The sequence below is a fragment of the Carassius carassius genome, chromosome 18 (genome assembly GCF_963082965.1).
Source record: "Carassius carassius chromosome 18, fCarCar2.1, whole genome shotgun sequence".
NCBI classification, from domain to species: domain Eukaryota; kingdom Metazoa; phylum Chordata; class Actinopteri; order Cypriniformes; family Cyprinidae; genus Carassius; species Carassius carassius.
This window is the reverse complement of record NC_081772.1, coordinates 23,621,699-23,638,503: the sequence shown is the minus strand read 5'-3', so window position 1 is coordinate 23,638,503 and position 16,805 is coordinate 23,621,699. Positions and strand designations below refer to the sequence as shown.

At 41.8% G+C, this 16,805-nt stretch overlaps 1 protein-coding gene across 1 annotated transcript in view; it reads left to right on the top strand.

Moving 5' to 3' along the window:
* Positions 1-16,805, top strand: part of LOC132092710 (ectonucleotide pyrophosphatase/phosphodiesterase family member 1-like) — an 80,596-nt gene that overhangs the window by 44,606 nt on the left and 19,185 nt on the right. Inside the window, exons 17-18 of the mRNA XM_059499064.1 lie at positions 1,309-1,396; positions 13,662-13,846. Of these exons, the coding sequence (XP_059355047.1) occupies positions 1,309-1,396; positions 13,662-13,846 (273 nt within the window). The remainder of the gene's footprint in view (positions 1-1,308; positions 1,397-13,661; positions 13,847-16,805) is intronic.

The following is a 16,805-nucleotide window of genomic DNA, read 5'->3' as shown; positions in this document are numbered from 1 at the left end:
ATTACTTCGCGTAAAAAAAAAAAAAAAATTTTTTGTAGAAGAAATGTTGGCAAACATCAGTTCTCCATTGTTACTCATGGCTGCTCCAGCGTTTTCTTCTGTTTCAGCTTCCCTTCCACACCATCCACTTAAACTCTCAATCACAAAATTAACCATTATCCCCTAAATCTAGATAAAATAGTTCTTAAATCGGTTATAGAGCCTCGAGCAGAAACTGAAGAAATAAATATTTACTGGTGTCTATGCTTCTGAGGTTTAGGAGACAAGCATTTCAATGAGGATTATGCTTAATTCTTAATACATTTCCATGAAGGGGATTATCATCTACAGGGCTTTTCCACAAAAACGGATAAAAAAATAAATAAAAACATCTTGCTTTTAAAATTAACTCTCGTCCATTGAATGTAACTTCTCGGTGCCAGATTGGCACTATTCCTCTTCAAACTGGAAGGTATTCAGATTGCAGTTTTAAACACACTCAACCCACATGTTGGACCTTTGACATAATCTTGTTTATGTCTGTGACGTGTGTGTGTGTGTGTGTGTGTGTGTGTGTGTGTGTGTGTGTGTGTGTGTGTGTGTATGTGTGTGTGCATGCGTGCGTGTTTTCAGCCATCTGTGCCCCTGGTCTGTGTGGTTGACTAGGAATGTCTAATGCATCTGGTAGGCTTTACAAAAACATCTTACAGGAACTCTTATGAGGCAACGGTCTAACTAGTTGATAAATTGCTCAAGTCACAACCACAGGGATGGTTATTATGGCAAGAGCTTTACTTCAGGCCATTCAAATGAAGTGAAATCCCCTGCTAGGATGATCATTCTTAAGACTCTGTGTCAAGGAAATTAGATCAATCTAGTTTCTACTACTCAATTGTTCCGTGTTTCAGCCGAAGGCGAATAGAATGTGTGTCTCTCTGTGACTCTAAGTCTTAATAAGTGCTTTTAGTTATTTTTAACTGTGGTCTGAGTTTTTGGAGCTATATCGTGGGTGTTATGTTGACATATTCAGGGGCCCCAAATAGTACTTGGACACTAAAGCCACATTTAAAAATGTTTTATTTTCACCACATTAGATAAGAAAATGTTAAGTGGCATCTGCAAACAAATAACCTTTTCTCAGAAGCAGCTTTGTTTTTTTTTTCATGAAATATTAGACAGTAACACTTTATCAAACTGTTTTCAACAACTGAAACACAACCTTTGCAAACAAAAAGACAACCAAATGTTTAAAATATTTAGCAGATGCCAAGTGTAAACTAAAAGTTTGTTTTAAGTGTGATTTCATGAATTAAATGTAACTGTTTGCAGGCCATTTTTATTGGATATGGACCAGGTATCAATTCTAAGATGACTGTGCCTCCCTTCGAGAACATTGAAGTCTACAACCTCCTATGTGGTAAGATTCATTTTCTGAGAGGTATCATGAAAGTGTTAAAGGAGTCTCTTTAATCATATCCCAGTTCAGTTAATCATATAAATCACATCCCAGTTCAGTACTAAACCCAGTTTGACATCCCAGTTCAATAACAAGTATTGAAGTTCTTAGGACTTTGTGCATTTGCAAGCTCTTGTGAAAAATAACACTTTAGCATACTTCACAAAAAAAAGAAAAAAAAGTAGTTATTAAATAATACATATTAAAAGAATAAATGAGAACTGAATGTAATGTTTTCGGACAGATGTATTTTATTGTTAAAATGGGTTTTATTGTTAAAATTGTATTATATTTATAGTATATTAAATGTATATTTATATCTTATTTATATGATTAAATAAGTGGCTCAAAAAAGCAGGTAAAGTAGAATATATTATTTCGTGATTACTTTTGAAAAATAGTTAAGGTGTAGTGAATGTAATGACAAGCAATTATGGTAAACTTGTAACGACTGGTTGAAGGAGTGGCAGGAAGCAAGTGCGAGGTTAATACAATTTAATGAAGACAATGATACAAGACAATACTGAAACACAAATGACGCTGGGAGGAATGCACAGTCCAGGATGGTGGGGATGAGTGACGAATCCGGAAGGTGGAGGTGAGTTGGCAGCAGGAGAGGGTGACACAGGAACTGCGGGGAAGCGAGCCGAAGGTAAGTGGTGTTGCATGGTGGTGGGTTGCGTAGAGTGGACGGGGTTCCGGGGAGACATGGACATCCAACGCAGAAACACACAAGAAAACAAAGCATAGGTCACAAACATGAAACAACGCTCTCACAAAACACAAGACGCTAGACAAGCCAATATACAGGGATGAGTAATGAGTGACAGCTGTTGGTGATAACAATTAACGGAGACGCCCACAAACTAATCAGTGCTGACGCGTAACACACAGACTTCACCCCCCTCTAAGAGCGCCTCCTGGAGATCCCAGAAGGGCCTACCTGCTGATTGTAATCATCAATAAGGGAGTGATCCAGTATGTCCCTCCTCCGGACCGTAACCTTCCCAGTCCACCAAGTACTGGAATCCTCGTCCCCTCCGTCTCGAGTCCAGAATACGATTCACTGAATAAGTCGGTTCCCCATCTACGAGACGCGGCGGCGGGGGAACCAGGGTAGGCGGATTAATACGTGAATAAAACACGGGTTTAATTTTGGACACATGGAAAGCGGGATGTATTCTCCTGTACGCTGGAGGTAATTTGAGGCGGACTGTCACCGGACTAATGATCTTGGTGACAATACACGGGCCAATAAATTTGGGGGCTAATTTGTTAGAAACGGAACAGAGAGGAATATTGTTAGTAGAAAGCCACACTTTTTGACCCACGACGTAAATGGGAGGCTTTGACCGGTGGCGATCAGCCTTGGCCTTAGTTAGCAGAGTCTCGCGGGCTCTGGTCCAGGTGCGGTGGCACCTCTGGACAAATGCGTGAGCGGACGGGACCGCGACTTCAGATTCCAGACTAGGAAAAACTGGTGGCTGGTAACCTAAGCTGCACTGAAACGGAGAGAGGCCCGTGGCTGACACTGGTAATGAATTGTGAGCGTACTCCACCATAGAGAGTTGTTGGCTCTAGGAAGAAGGATTCTTGTAGACTAAACATCGCAACGTTCTCTCTAAATCTTGGTTGGCTTGCTCAGACTGCCCGTTACTCTGGGGATGATAACCCGAAGACAGGCTAACCGTCACTCCTAACAACTTACAAAATTATTTTCAAAATTTGGATATTAATTGGGATCCCCTGTCATAAACCACGTCTACCAGGAGGCCATGTAACTGAAAGACGTGATCTAGGACAGTGACCGCTGTCTCCTTGGCTGTAGGTAATTTGGGCAAGGGAATGAAATGTGCCGCCTTCGAGAACCGGTCCACTACGTACAAAACGACCGTCATGCCATTAGAGGGCGGGAGGGCGGTAACAAAATCTAGTGCGATATGTGACCAGGGTCTCGAAGGGACAGACAGCGGTTGAAGAAGCCCATCTGGAGGCAGGTTAGATGACTTACCACTGGCGCAAACTGAGCAAGCAAAACAAAATCGTGGATGTCGCGAGCCATAAGTGGCCACCAGAATCGTTGTTTAACTAAACCCTTGGTTCGGCTTATCCCTGGATCACAAGCAACGTTAGAGCAGTGACCCCACTGAATAACTTCGGACCTCCTCCGGCACAAATAAATGGTGGGCAACCGGGGCGGAGGCATTACCCCTTCTAAGGCCGTCTTGACCTTTGATTCGACCTCCCATACGAGTGCTGAGACGACTATTTTCTCAGGTAAAATACACTCGGGAGTCACCGGGAGGGCGGAAGGATCAAAAAGATGTGACAAAGAATCGGGTTTGACATTTTTGGAACCCAGGCTGTATGACAGAGTAAAATAAAAACGACTGAAAAAAGTGCCCACCGAGCCTGCCTGGAATTGAGTCTTTTGGCAGTTCTAATGTACTCAAAATTTTTGTGATCGGTCCAAACAATGAAAGGTACCCCTGACCCCTCCAACCAGTGACGCCACTCCTCTAAAGCTAATTTGACAGCCAACGATTCTCTGTTACCAATGTCATAATTGCGTTCAGCAGGAGATAAACGATGTGAGAAAAACGCGCATGGATGCATCTTATCGTCCGAGGCAGCAAGTTGGGAAAGAACTGCTCCTACCCCCACCTCTGATGCGTTGACCTCCACCACGAACTGCCGTGTGGGATCAAGGGCTACAAGGATAGGAGCCAAAACGAAGCGGCTCTTGAGGTTGGTAAATGCAGTTTCGGCTGCATCCGACCACCTGAACGGAGTACTGGGGGAGGTCAAGGCCGTCAGAGGTGAGACTAGTTCGCTGAAATTACGAATAAAACGTAGATAAAAATTGGCGAACCCCAGAAACCGCTGTAGGCCTTACGGGAATCTGGAGATGGCCAATCTATCACAGCCTTAACTTTGTCAGGATCCATACGTATTCCCTCGGACGAGACGATATACCCTAGGAAGGGAACAGACTGTGCATGGAATACGCATTTCTCCGCCTTGACAAAAAGCCCATTCTCAACTAATCTCTGGAGCACTCGTCTGACGTGTTGCAAATGTTCCTGGAGAGATGAAGAAAAAATCAATATGTCATCCAGGTAAACATATATAAACTGATCTACCATGTCTCTCAACACGTCATTAACGAGTGCTTGGAAAACCCCTGGCGAGTTGGAGAGCCCGAACGGCATCACCAAATATTCAAAGTGCCCTCTAGGAGTATTAAAGGCCATTTTCCCATTCATCCCCCTTCCTGATGCGGACCAAATGATAAGCGTTACGTAATTATAATTTTGTGAATACGGATGCTCCCTGTAACCTCTCGAAAGCTAAAGACTTCAATGGTAACGGATAGGTGTTCTTTATCATGATGTTGTTCAGCTCTCGGTTGTCAATACAAGGTCGCAGAGAACCATCTTTCTTACCCACAAAAAAGAATCCCGCCCCCGCTGGAGAAGAGGAAGGGCGGATGAACCTCGATGGCAAGGAATCAGAAATATGTTTCTCCATGACCTCCCTCTCCGGAATAGAAAGAGAGTAAAGCTTGCCTTTAGGCAGAGACTTACCTGGAACTAAATCTATAGCACAGTCATAGGGACGATGAGGAGGAAGAGAAGCAGCACAGGACTTACTGAACACCTCCTTCAGGTCCAAGTACTCTGCGGGCACGTTTGATAACACCATGGTCTCCTTCTGAAAGACAGAAACAGGCACCACAGGACAAGCAGAAACCAGACAAGACTCATGAAAACTTTCACTCTACAAGGTGACTGTGTTGGAACCCCAATCCACTCGTGGATTATGTTTGATTAACCAGGGGTGACCTAAAACAATGGGAGCTACAGGGGAGTCCATGAGGTAAAAGGATATGGTTTCACTGTGGTTGCCTGAGGTGAGCAGAGTTATGGATTCAGTGTAGTGGGTGACGTGTGGCAGTTCCTGGCCATTGAGTGCGGTGACATGGATTGGATGAGACACAGGAAGGACAGGAAGGTTCAAGTGACGTGCAAGGAGAGAGACAATGAAATTACCTTCGGCCCCAGAGTCCAGAAGGGCGTGACAGTTGTGAGTGTGGTTCTCTCACCGCAGTTTCACAGGAAGGAGAGTCAAAGATGTAGTTGAGGACTTCCCGGCGGAGATCCCACCCGATAGTAGCCTCAAACTTACTACCGGGCTGGCTCTTTTACCGGGCATGAATGGATGGAATGCTCCGAGCCACCGCAATATGAACATAGTCCTTGGGACCTCCGCCGCTCTCTCTCCCTCCGGGAAAGCCGAGCTCTACCCACCTGCATGGGTTCGTGATCGTAGACGGGACCGACCATGTTCTCTCGACTCGAGCGGCCCCTTTCCGGAGAGACGTAATGGCGTGTAGGACTGACTCTACCCAGGCGGTTAATCCGAGCGTCCACCCGGAGTTCTAGGTTGATTAGGCCGTTGAGCGTTGGGGGAAGCTCGAGGAGGTAGATCTCCTTCTGAACACGGTCGGCCAGCCCATGCAGGAATCGATCCCACTGCGCCGCCTCGTTCCACTGGCAAGCGGCCGCCAGGGTGCGGAACTGAATGGAATAGCCCGCCACCGATGATTTCCCTTGTCGGAGGTCTGAGAGCTGGTGAGCAGCCTCCCTGCTGGCAGCGGCTCGATCGAACACCCGTTTCATCTCTTCGAAGAGGGCGTGGAACGAGGCGCAACATGGATGTTGATTCTCCCACACCGCCGTCCCCCATAAGGCGGCCCTGCCAGAGAGAAGGGTAAGAGCAAACGCAACCTTGGACTCCTCTGTCGCGAAGGTGCGGGGCTGCAATGCAAAATGCATGGAACATTTGTTAAGGAAAGTCTTGCAAAAGTTAGGCTCACCGGAGTAGCTCTCTGGCGCCGGAAGTCGTGGCTCTGGCCGGAAGTGGTCCTGGGAGATCTCCCGGGGAACGGGTGGCGCAGGCAGTGCGCGCAGTGGGAGAGGTGAGTTGATGGATCTGCTGGGTGAGCTCGGACACCTGTCACCAGTGCTTGGATCACGCGTCCGGTGTTCATGATGCTCTCCTGCTGCTGATCCATACGGTTGACGCTGTGATGAATGAATTCAGAAAGTAAAGTGGTGCTCGCTGCTTCCATGTTGGGTGAGAGCGTTCTGTAACGACTGGGTGAAGGAGTGGCAGGAAGCAAGTGCGAGGTTAATACAATTTAATGAAGACAATGATACAAGACAATACTGAAACACAAATGACTCTGGGAGGAATGCACAGTCCAGGATGGTGGCGATGAGTGACGAATCCGGAAGGCGGAGGTGAGTTGGCAGCAGAAGAGATTGACACAGGAACTGCGGGGAAGCGAGCCGAAGGTAAGTGGTTTTGCTTGGTGGTGGGTTGCGTAGAGTGGACGGGGTTCCGGGGAGACACGGACATCCAACGCAGAAACACACAAGAAAGCAAAGCATAGGTCACAAACATGAAACAACGCTCTCACAAACACAAGACGCTAGACAAGCCAATATATAGGGATGAGTAATGAGTGACAGCTGTTGCTGATGACAATTAATGGAGATGCCCACAAACTAATCAGTGTTGACGCGTAACACACAGACTTCACCTACAAAGTGAAAAACCCTGAGATCACGGTTTACCAACCGTGACAAAACTAAAATATACTTTAATGTAATTTCTATCGAAACTTCTGTGTAAATATATTTAAAATTATACATTTGTAAAGATAAAGTTGCAAATAGTACATTTAAAATATATTAACTTACTACATTTCAATTGATATTCAAGAAAAACAGTCATAAAATTGTACTCTCTTTCAGAACACTTAGGGCACTATTTTAACGATCTAAACGATCGCTTAAGTCTAATGATCTGTAAGTCGCTTTGGATAAAAGCGTCTGCTAAATGCATCAATTTAAATTTTTTAATTTAAATTTAAACGCAAAGTGTAAAGCGTGGGCGTGACCAAATCCACTTTTGCTATTTTAACGATGGAAAAACAGTCTGTGCTCTGGGGTGCATTTTTGTAATGGGTTGTCCCTATTCTCTTAATGAGTAATGGGTGTAATGTTCAATAAAGTGAAAAAATTCACTTTAAGAGTGTGATGTGCTCGCGCCATGGCGGATCGCTATTTACAAGGTGGCATTTGTTGGCAGAAAAGCTGAACGCTTCTCAAGCGAAGAAACCGATCTGCTCGTGCACAAAGTTAAAGCGCTCAAGCAGATCATCTACAGGACAAGCAAGAATCCACCAAATCTCTGCACGATGAGTCAATATATATGTGTGTATATTGGCACGATTGTTCAAGTAATTAGCCAATTTCATTAATCATTATAAATAGTAATAGGCTGAATTGCAAATAGGTAGCATAATTCTAATACATGCAATGACGATCCATCATAAAATTTTTCTATTTATGTAGCCTACACAATAACATTCATTTACACTGTAATCCTTTTGTTTTTAATATTTGGCATGTTTGTGTAATGCACATCTCTGTCTGTAATAAGCAAAGTCAACGCGCACTGTGAACCCACCCAGAGGAGCATTTTCTACCAACGCGCTCTTTAAATAACAAAAAAAAATTAGACCAAGCAGGTTTGAGTTGCTCTATGCACCTGAACACACCTCTTTTTTAGACCAGCATGCCCATGAGCACACTTTGGCGCCTTGCGTCGCATTGTGCCAGTGTATGATAGGGCCCTTAAAGGGGACGAGTTATGCCCCTTTTCACCAGATGTAAGATAAGTCTCTGATGTTCCCAGAGTGTGTATGTGAAGTTTCAACTCAAAATATTTTACAGGTAATTTTTATAGCCAGTTAAAATTGCCACTTTTAGGGTATGATCCAAAATCATTTTCATGTCTTCCCCTTTAAATGCAAATGGCTGGTGCTCTGGGGGAAGAGGGCGGAGCTTCAAGAGCTCAAGCTCCTGCAATACCGGTGCTACCTTTACGAATAAACACTCCTCTATTAGCATAAGCCTGTTATCTTTACAGAAAAAGCACTTTGATTAAAAGTCAGTCATCTGATTATACTGTGCATAAATAAATGCATTTTGTAAATTACACAGATGTGAGCACGGCACGATAAAAAATAACTCATGGTGCCATCGCTCATCTATTACAAACTTTATAAGCCCCACTTGTGATTATGAGCTCAACTAATTCCAGCGGTCGACTTCACATTGCTTTCATATGCAATTTTAACTCCCAGTTCCATATTTACGATCATTCTGGTAGCACGTAGCTACAATGGTAGCTTTAGCAAAATTAGCCTTACAGAATGCCAAGAAGGTTTTTCAGAAAGGCAATTTGGCGCTACCCATTTTGGACCATGCCTATGAGCATTGAGTGATTTTCATTATAGTGGTTTATTGGATCACGAGAAACTTTTGTGCAAAAACTGCTTTATACTGAGCCTCATTCACAAAGCAGTCTGATGTAAATGATTTGCGCAGACATAAACAAATTTCGGTAGAGTTGAGCATCTTCTTCAAAATCAAAATTAATCCACCTCGTCTTCAGCGGCTCAGATTTCAGGAGTAAGTGGAGAGCTACTGTATGTGGAATCATACATCCAGCTACAGAACACCTAAAGCGCTTTGGGAGACATTCTCGTCAGTGCAGCTCTGGCGGACTGTGTTCAACTCACTGTGAACTCACTCAGGGCAGTTCTATCTATAAACGGCACTGTCTGTCAACTTTCGTGGGCGGGGCATGTGGCTAATGTGACGTCACATTAGCAGCAATACTGAAAACAGATAGTTGTGAGAAACTGCTTTTTACTTACGGGATTAAAAAAAAGGGGAAGGTGGATTTTTATCATTATAGGGTGGTTGTGTACACACACTGCCAACACACATTTATGTCCAAGCAACATGTGAAAGTGAATTTTGCATAATAGGTCCCCTTAAAGTGAACGTTTATTTCTTTAATATTGAATTTGTAAGTATAGTTTTTTTTTATGTAGTTTTAAGATTTGAAGTACACTACAAGTGCTCATTCAATACAAAACAAAGTACAAAATACAAAGTAACAGTTTGATTCCTTTTCATCTTTGATTTGGAACAGAGTATGAAGCGATTTAGTTATAACGATTGTGATGATATACTTCATCACTTTTTGAAAGTTTCATCAAAGTGTCTAAATTTAGCAACATACTAATGCCAACTGGTCAGTCCTCATATACGAATGTGAGTTCTGGAGCTCATACTGGTTTAAATCCAAGAGAGTCATGTGGGAAATTGCGCAGAACTATGAGAGTCTTGTTTTCTGTCACCAGCGTCAGCCACAATCACTTCCAAGGACATAATGACCCACTTCGAAGCTCTTTAACCTCCTGTCTGTAAGCAGACTCGTCACTATCCTAAATGAGGCCGATGAGTGTGGTGTCATCTGCAAACTTCAGGAGCTTGACAGAGGGGTCCTTAGATGTGCAGTCATTAGTGTATAGGGAGAAGAGCAGTGGGGAGAGAACGCAGCCCTGGGGAGCTCCGGTGCTGATTGTACGGGTGCTGGATGTGTATTGTCCCAGCCTCACTATCAGCTGCCTGTCTGTCAGGAAGCTGTTGATCCACTGACGGACGGAGGTGGGCACGGAGAGCTGAGTTAGTTTGGGCAGGAGGAGGTTTGGCATGATCGTGTTAAAAGCCGAGCTGAAGTCCACAAACAGGATCCTCACATAGGTCCTCGGTCTGTCTAGGTGTTGCAGAACATAATGCAGTCCAATGTTTACTGCATCGTCCACAGACCTGTTTGCTCTGTAGGCAAACTGAAGAGGATCCAGCAAGGGTCCAGTGATGTCCTTCAGATGGGCCAGCACCAGTTTTTCAAATGACTTCATGACTACGGATGTTAAAGCCACAGGCCTGTAGTCATTTAGTCCTGTAATTTTGGGTTTCTTGGGGATGGGGATGATGGTGGAGCGTTTGAAGCATGAAGGGACTTCGCACAGCTCCAGCGATCTGTTAAAGATCTTTGTGAAGATGGGGGCCAGCTGGTCAGCACAGGATTTCAGACAGGCTGGTGTAACACAATCTGGGCCTGGTGATTTTTTCCTTTTCTGCTTCCGGAAGACCTGGCGCACCGCATCCTCGCTGATCTGTATTGCAGGTGTGGGGGAGAGGGGGGATGCAGGAGGTGTGAATGGTGAGAGTGCTTGATTGGAGAGGTGTTCAGGATGGGTTGCATTGTTACCTAAGGTCTGGTTTTCTCACCCACTCAGCTTTTCTCTTCACTTCAGTGCTTCTTATTTCTAGTTCTCACGTACCACCTCTCTGCACGTTTTGTATGTTTCTCTTATCACTTCAAATGTTTGTTCTATTTGACCGTAAGTGCCCAGCGAAGTAAAGATCACAGGATATTCCAACATGATTCCAATTCGAAAGAAGCTTTTATATGTTCCATTTAAAGGGCATTAAAGTGTGCGAGACATGTATTTATTTACAGAGGGATATTATGTCACACTTCACACTGTAATAACTCTAATAAGACACTGCAGGCAGTGCAAATCTGTGAATGAATGTTCTGAAGTGCAGCAAACTAAAATGTATTTTGCTTACTAAAGGGAACAAAGAACAGTGTGTAGGTACGGAGCACAGTTCATGCATGGAGCTCACTTCTAATGAGCTGATGATCTGAATCAAGTGTGTTAAATAAGAGAGCAGGCCATGCACACATATATTGAGGGGCAGTGGCCCAAGGAGAGTGGGAGCTTGTTAATACAAATTATCCAGTTGTTACAAATATTCAATTAAAAGAGAAGCACACTCTGTAATAATTGACTTTGTTGTATATGTTTTGATAAGAGTGGGCTCTCCCTCACTCTCTGAGCCTGCTTCTGCCTCATCTTCAATGCAAGTTAGGGGAGAGTGGGGTAAGTTGAGCCAGTGGGTAACTTGACCCACCCGCTGCATCCTGGCAACCATACATTTTTACTGTCATGTGAAGATGTATTTTGTAACCACCCATCATTTATGACAGACTGTGAAAAGGAGAAACACATTGTGGGAATTTGAATAGCCAGGGTTTGAAAATGAGTGTGGTCTGGGTGGGAATTGTGCTATAATAACCCCACTCATTATATACACTAAACACTTTAGATGTAGATGTTTGTGAAAGATGTTTTCTCTATTTTGGAGGAATAAGCACTGTTAAATTACATCACATTGCATTTGCACCAATACTTTAGGTTGGGGTATATGATTGGATCAGTTGTTTATTATTAATTCAGCAATACATAGGCCTATTACTGTTATAGTTTTCATTAATAATCGTTGCTATATAGATGATAACTTTGTCTAGTGCCCTTAATAATGTTGTTGGCACGACTTTCAAAAATTTACAAAAACGACTTACAAAATTTAACTACAATATGAAATAGCATAGATGTAACATACTGTACTTGTTCTACAGATCCCTGCACAAGTATTACATGCTACTGTTTTGATAGTGTTGATAGCGTTTCTTACAGATAATATCATGATGTGTGTGTTTTTATTTTTATTTGTATTTATTTTTTGTGTTTGCCTTACTATATGTGTTATCCTGTACTGTGTTATATGTGTTACCCCGGCTCTTTTGATTAATATCAGTTTAAATCCTGGAAGTGTTGCCAGATATTTCTATGAAAACAAACACAAATAAATAAATACAAATATCTTTCCACATATAGTCAATTGTGGAAATTAACTCTCTGTTTAGTCTGTTTTTAGGAAGGCTACAACTTTGGTGTTCAACATATTGTGTCAGAAGCAAACAATTCAATATTGAAATTTAAACTTCACTTGGTTGGTTTTATGTTGTTTAAATTCACTTCAAGAAAAAAAAAATATTGCTATCTGTAAAAGGAAATTATTAAATTAGCTTTTAAATTATTTATTTCACATGAGTTTGAATCAGATTCAGTCAGATGGTCATTTTACACACAGATGGTGCGTCTTACCCACTGACTCAACTCGGGTCAACTTACCCCAAACCTGGGCCAAACTGAGCCATGGGAAATTATTTTTATAAGAAGCCATATTTTAGAACACTTTTTTTATACTGTAGATACATTCTGATCATTTAAAATGATATAAATACTTTCATTTGGATAGGATAGGAGACACTTTCATTGTACTTCGGCATCATTTTCCATTATCTTGAGGACCGCATTAGTAAAAAAAATGACTAATCTTACCCCACTCTCCCCTATAAGTATTAGACATTTAATTTAATATTTTACAGCATAAATCTATATTATATACTAATAAACAACTAATTTAGAACATTTATACTACTTTTTAATCTAATTATAGACCTACTATTAATATGGTTTTATTTAAATATGATGTGTTATAGATTGCTAGTATCAAAACAAGTGATTATAATGGCAAATATACTTAATTACAAGTTAATGAAAGTGTGATAAACTGCTAAATATTCTATATGATGATTTACCTGCTGGTTGCTGGAGCTTTGTATTCCTGTTTTCAATGTTGAACTGCCTTTAGCAGTAAAAATACTTCACTACTGTCTGCCTCTGAGGGGGATTGGTGAGATGGGCACCTTAGCCGATAAGGGCAGAGGGGCAGTGGTTCTAGCCACCCCCTGTGGAGAGACTAAATATAGAGAGCGGTGGCACGCAAGGACTGGAACTGAGAACCAATGATTTAGTTATATATAAGCATCCTGAGTTGGTGTTTAGGACCACGGATAATACCTGTCACCAGGATGTTTAACTAGGTTTCCTATTCTCACACATTTAACATTAGAGTCATATAGTGTGACGTTTCACCTAAAAATGAAATTTCTGCCATCATTTACTTACCCTGATGTAATTTGTTCATGACTTTCTTCCTTCTGCTGAACACAAAATATATTTTTTTAAAGAATGTTGATAACCAAACCGTTCCCATTGAATTCTATTATATTTTTATTTCTTATCCATACAATGAAAGTCAATGGGAACCGTAACTATTTGATGAGTAAATGATGATTTTCAATTTTGGGTGGACTTTCCCTTTAAAGTCTAGCTTAGCATCTGCTACTTTATAAAGACTGTTCTTGGCCTCCTGTACCAGTAACAATTTTACCACTGTATTGAAATTTTGTTAAATTTTGGTTAAAAAAAAATCTGTTTTTCCTCTCTCTCTCTCTCTCTCTCTCTCTCTCTCTCTCTCTCTCTCTCTCTCTCTCTCTCTCTCTCTCTCTCTCTCTCTCTCTCTTTCTCTCTCTTTAGATTTGCTGGGTATTCCTCCTGCCCCAAATAACGGCACCCATGGCAGTTTAAACCATCTTCTGAAGAGCTCACCTCACCAGCCAGTGTACCCAGCAGAGCGCTCGGCACCATCGACGTGCACCCCTATTAGCAGCTCCTTACGGGACCCCCACGGCTGCACCTGTGACTCCCTCACTGAGGCTGAGGTAAGCATTTTTAAAAGGGAGAACAAAATGCTTATCTAACACATTCTCACTCCTAACTTATCACTTTAGTGTCACTTTGGCCCTTGGTGTCACTTTTTACCACACTAGGTACCAGTTAGTGTAATTTTTCAACATGCAGGGAATCCAATTACTTTCAGTTGTTTTCCTTATGCATCAGATCCAGGTGTATTTAATTCTTTGCATGTATTTGTAAATGTGTGTATATATACATATATATGTATATATATATATATATATATATATACATTTCTCAATCAGCCTGTTTTGAATGTGTTTGTAATTTGAGCGTTGTGTTAGATCTCTTTTAGAGAACTACAGACCAGTTTCTCTTCTTCCTTTCATTGCAAAAACACTTGAACGAGCTGTGTTCAACCAAGTCTCTGCATTTCTCACACAGAACAACCTTCTTGACAGCAACCAATCTGTCTTCAAAAGTGGACATTCAACTGAGACTGCCTTGCTCTCAGTTGTTGAAGCCCTAAGACTGGCAAGAGCGGAATCCAAATCTTCAGTACTTATCTTGCTTGATCTGTCTGCTGCTTCTGACACACTTCAGTGGTTTTGACTATCATATAGGTCCTTAAAAGTATCTTGGATCCAAGTCACAACATCTAACTACTGGGGTGCCTCAGGGCTCAGTTCTTGGACCACTTCTCTTCTCTGTCTAAATGGCATCATTAGGTTCTGTCATTCAGAAATATGGCTTTTCATACCACTGCTATGCTGATGACACTCAACTCTACCTCTCATTCCATCCTGATGATCCGACAGTAGCCACTTGCATCTCAGCTTGTCTAACAGACATTTCTTGCTGGATGATGGACCATCACCTTCAACTCAACCTTGCCAAGACAGAACTGCTTGTGATTCCAGCAAACCCATTGTTTCATCACAATTTGACCATCAAGTTAGGCACATCAACCATAACTCCTTCAAAAACAGCCAGAAGCCTTGGAGTTATAATTGATGATCAGCTGACTTTCTCAGACCACATTGCTAAAACTGTCTGATCCTTCAGATTTGCTTTATTCAACATCAAGAAGATCAGGCCCTTTCTTTCGGAACATGCTGCACAACTCCTTGTTCAAGCTCTTGTTCTGTCGATTGCAATGCTCTCTTGGCAGGTCTTCTATTCGGTTCTATCCAACCTTTACAATTAATCCAGAACGTGGCAGCAAGATTAATTTTTAATGAGCCAAAAGAATACACATCACACCTCTGTTTATCAATTTGCACTGGCTGTCAATAGCTGCTTGCATAAAATTCAAGGCATTGATGTTTGCCTACAAAACTACCACTGGCTCTGCACCCATTTACCTAAATTTATTACTTCAGACAGAATGACCTGCCCAACTCAATCTGATATATATATATATATATATATATATATATATATATATATATATATATATATATATATATAATATACCTCTAACACTAGCTTGCTCTATTCTTTTTCTATTCTATCTGTTTTCTTTTTATTTATTATATTATTTAAAAGCCCTTGCTACATGTACTGTGTTAAGCTAACTGAGACTTGTTATAGCACTTATATATCATTGCTCTTTTTGTTGTTTTTGATTGCTTCCACTGTCCTCATTTGTAAGTCGCTTTGGATAAAAGTGTCTGCTAAATGAATAAATGTAAATGTAATGTAGATGTACGGAGCCCCGCACATGAACGCAATAGTAAATCGAGGGAACGCTATAGTAATCGTTTGCACGTTTTAGTACATTGAGGGAACGAATTAGTAAATCGTGCACAGGATTTAGCCATATATTTTTTCCTGCGTGTCATGTGCGGGGCTCCATAATGATGGAAACAGTGACTATATGTTATAAAATGGGAGTGAGAATCTTTTGGCTTATCATATATTTTACTAATAATGTCAAAGGTCGTGAATCCAGTCAAACTCTATGATAGCTTCATACAAATCCATAATTTGCTTAAAGGGTTAGTTCACCCATAAAGAAAAATTATGTCATTAATGACTCACCCTCATGTCGTTCCAAACCTGTAAGACCTCCATTCATCTTCGGAAAACACAGTTTAAGATATTTTAGATTTAGCTTTCTGTCCCTCCATTGAAAGTGTGTGTACGGGATACTATCCATGTCCAGAAAGGTAAGAAAAACATCATCAAAGTGGTCCATGTGAAATCAGAGGGTCCGTTAGAATTTTTTGAAGCATTGAAAATACATTTTGGTCCAAAAATAGCAAAAACTACAAGTTTATTCAGCATTGTCTTCTCTTCCGGGTCTGTTGTGAGCTACAGTGTAGAGATATCCGGTTCGCAAACTAATCACTTGATGTAACCATATCTTCTAGAACCAGTTCACCAAATCGAACTGAATCGTTTGAAACGGTTCACGTCTCCAATAAGCATTAATCCACAAATTACTTAAGCTGTTAAAGGAGTCATGACCCACAATTTTCACTTTTCCACGAGAATCAATGTATGTTATGATTGCCTAACGATTATACACTGGCCGGGAAGCCGATATTTAAAAGTGAAGCGTTTGTTTACCTCAGGGTTTGTAAAATAGCCCACGTGCACGCGCACTCAAATACGAGATTTTGATTTCTTCCCCGTCTTGACATCAAGACGGGGCAGGATATACCATATATGGACACCGCAGCAGGAAGCTCGCCCCTTCCCCTCTCCCCCTCATATTCAGTCGCGAAAGACGTTGGAGTAGTGCACACGTGAGTTGCTCTGTGGTTGACTGCCAGAATCAACATGTAAATGTGTTTTCTCTACCAAGAACGAACCTAGCTATCAGAGACCAGTGGATTAAATTCATTTTTAATGACGCGGTTCCTTCAACCCTTCCACTGGCTTATCGTTACGTGTTTGTGCTAAACATTGTACGCCGAAATTCTTCACAAATTTGGGGCAATATCAGGCGAAGTTGGCATCGAAGCTCGGGAAAAGCGC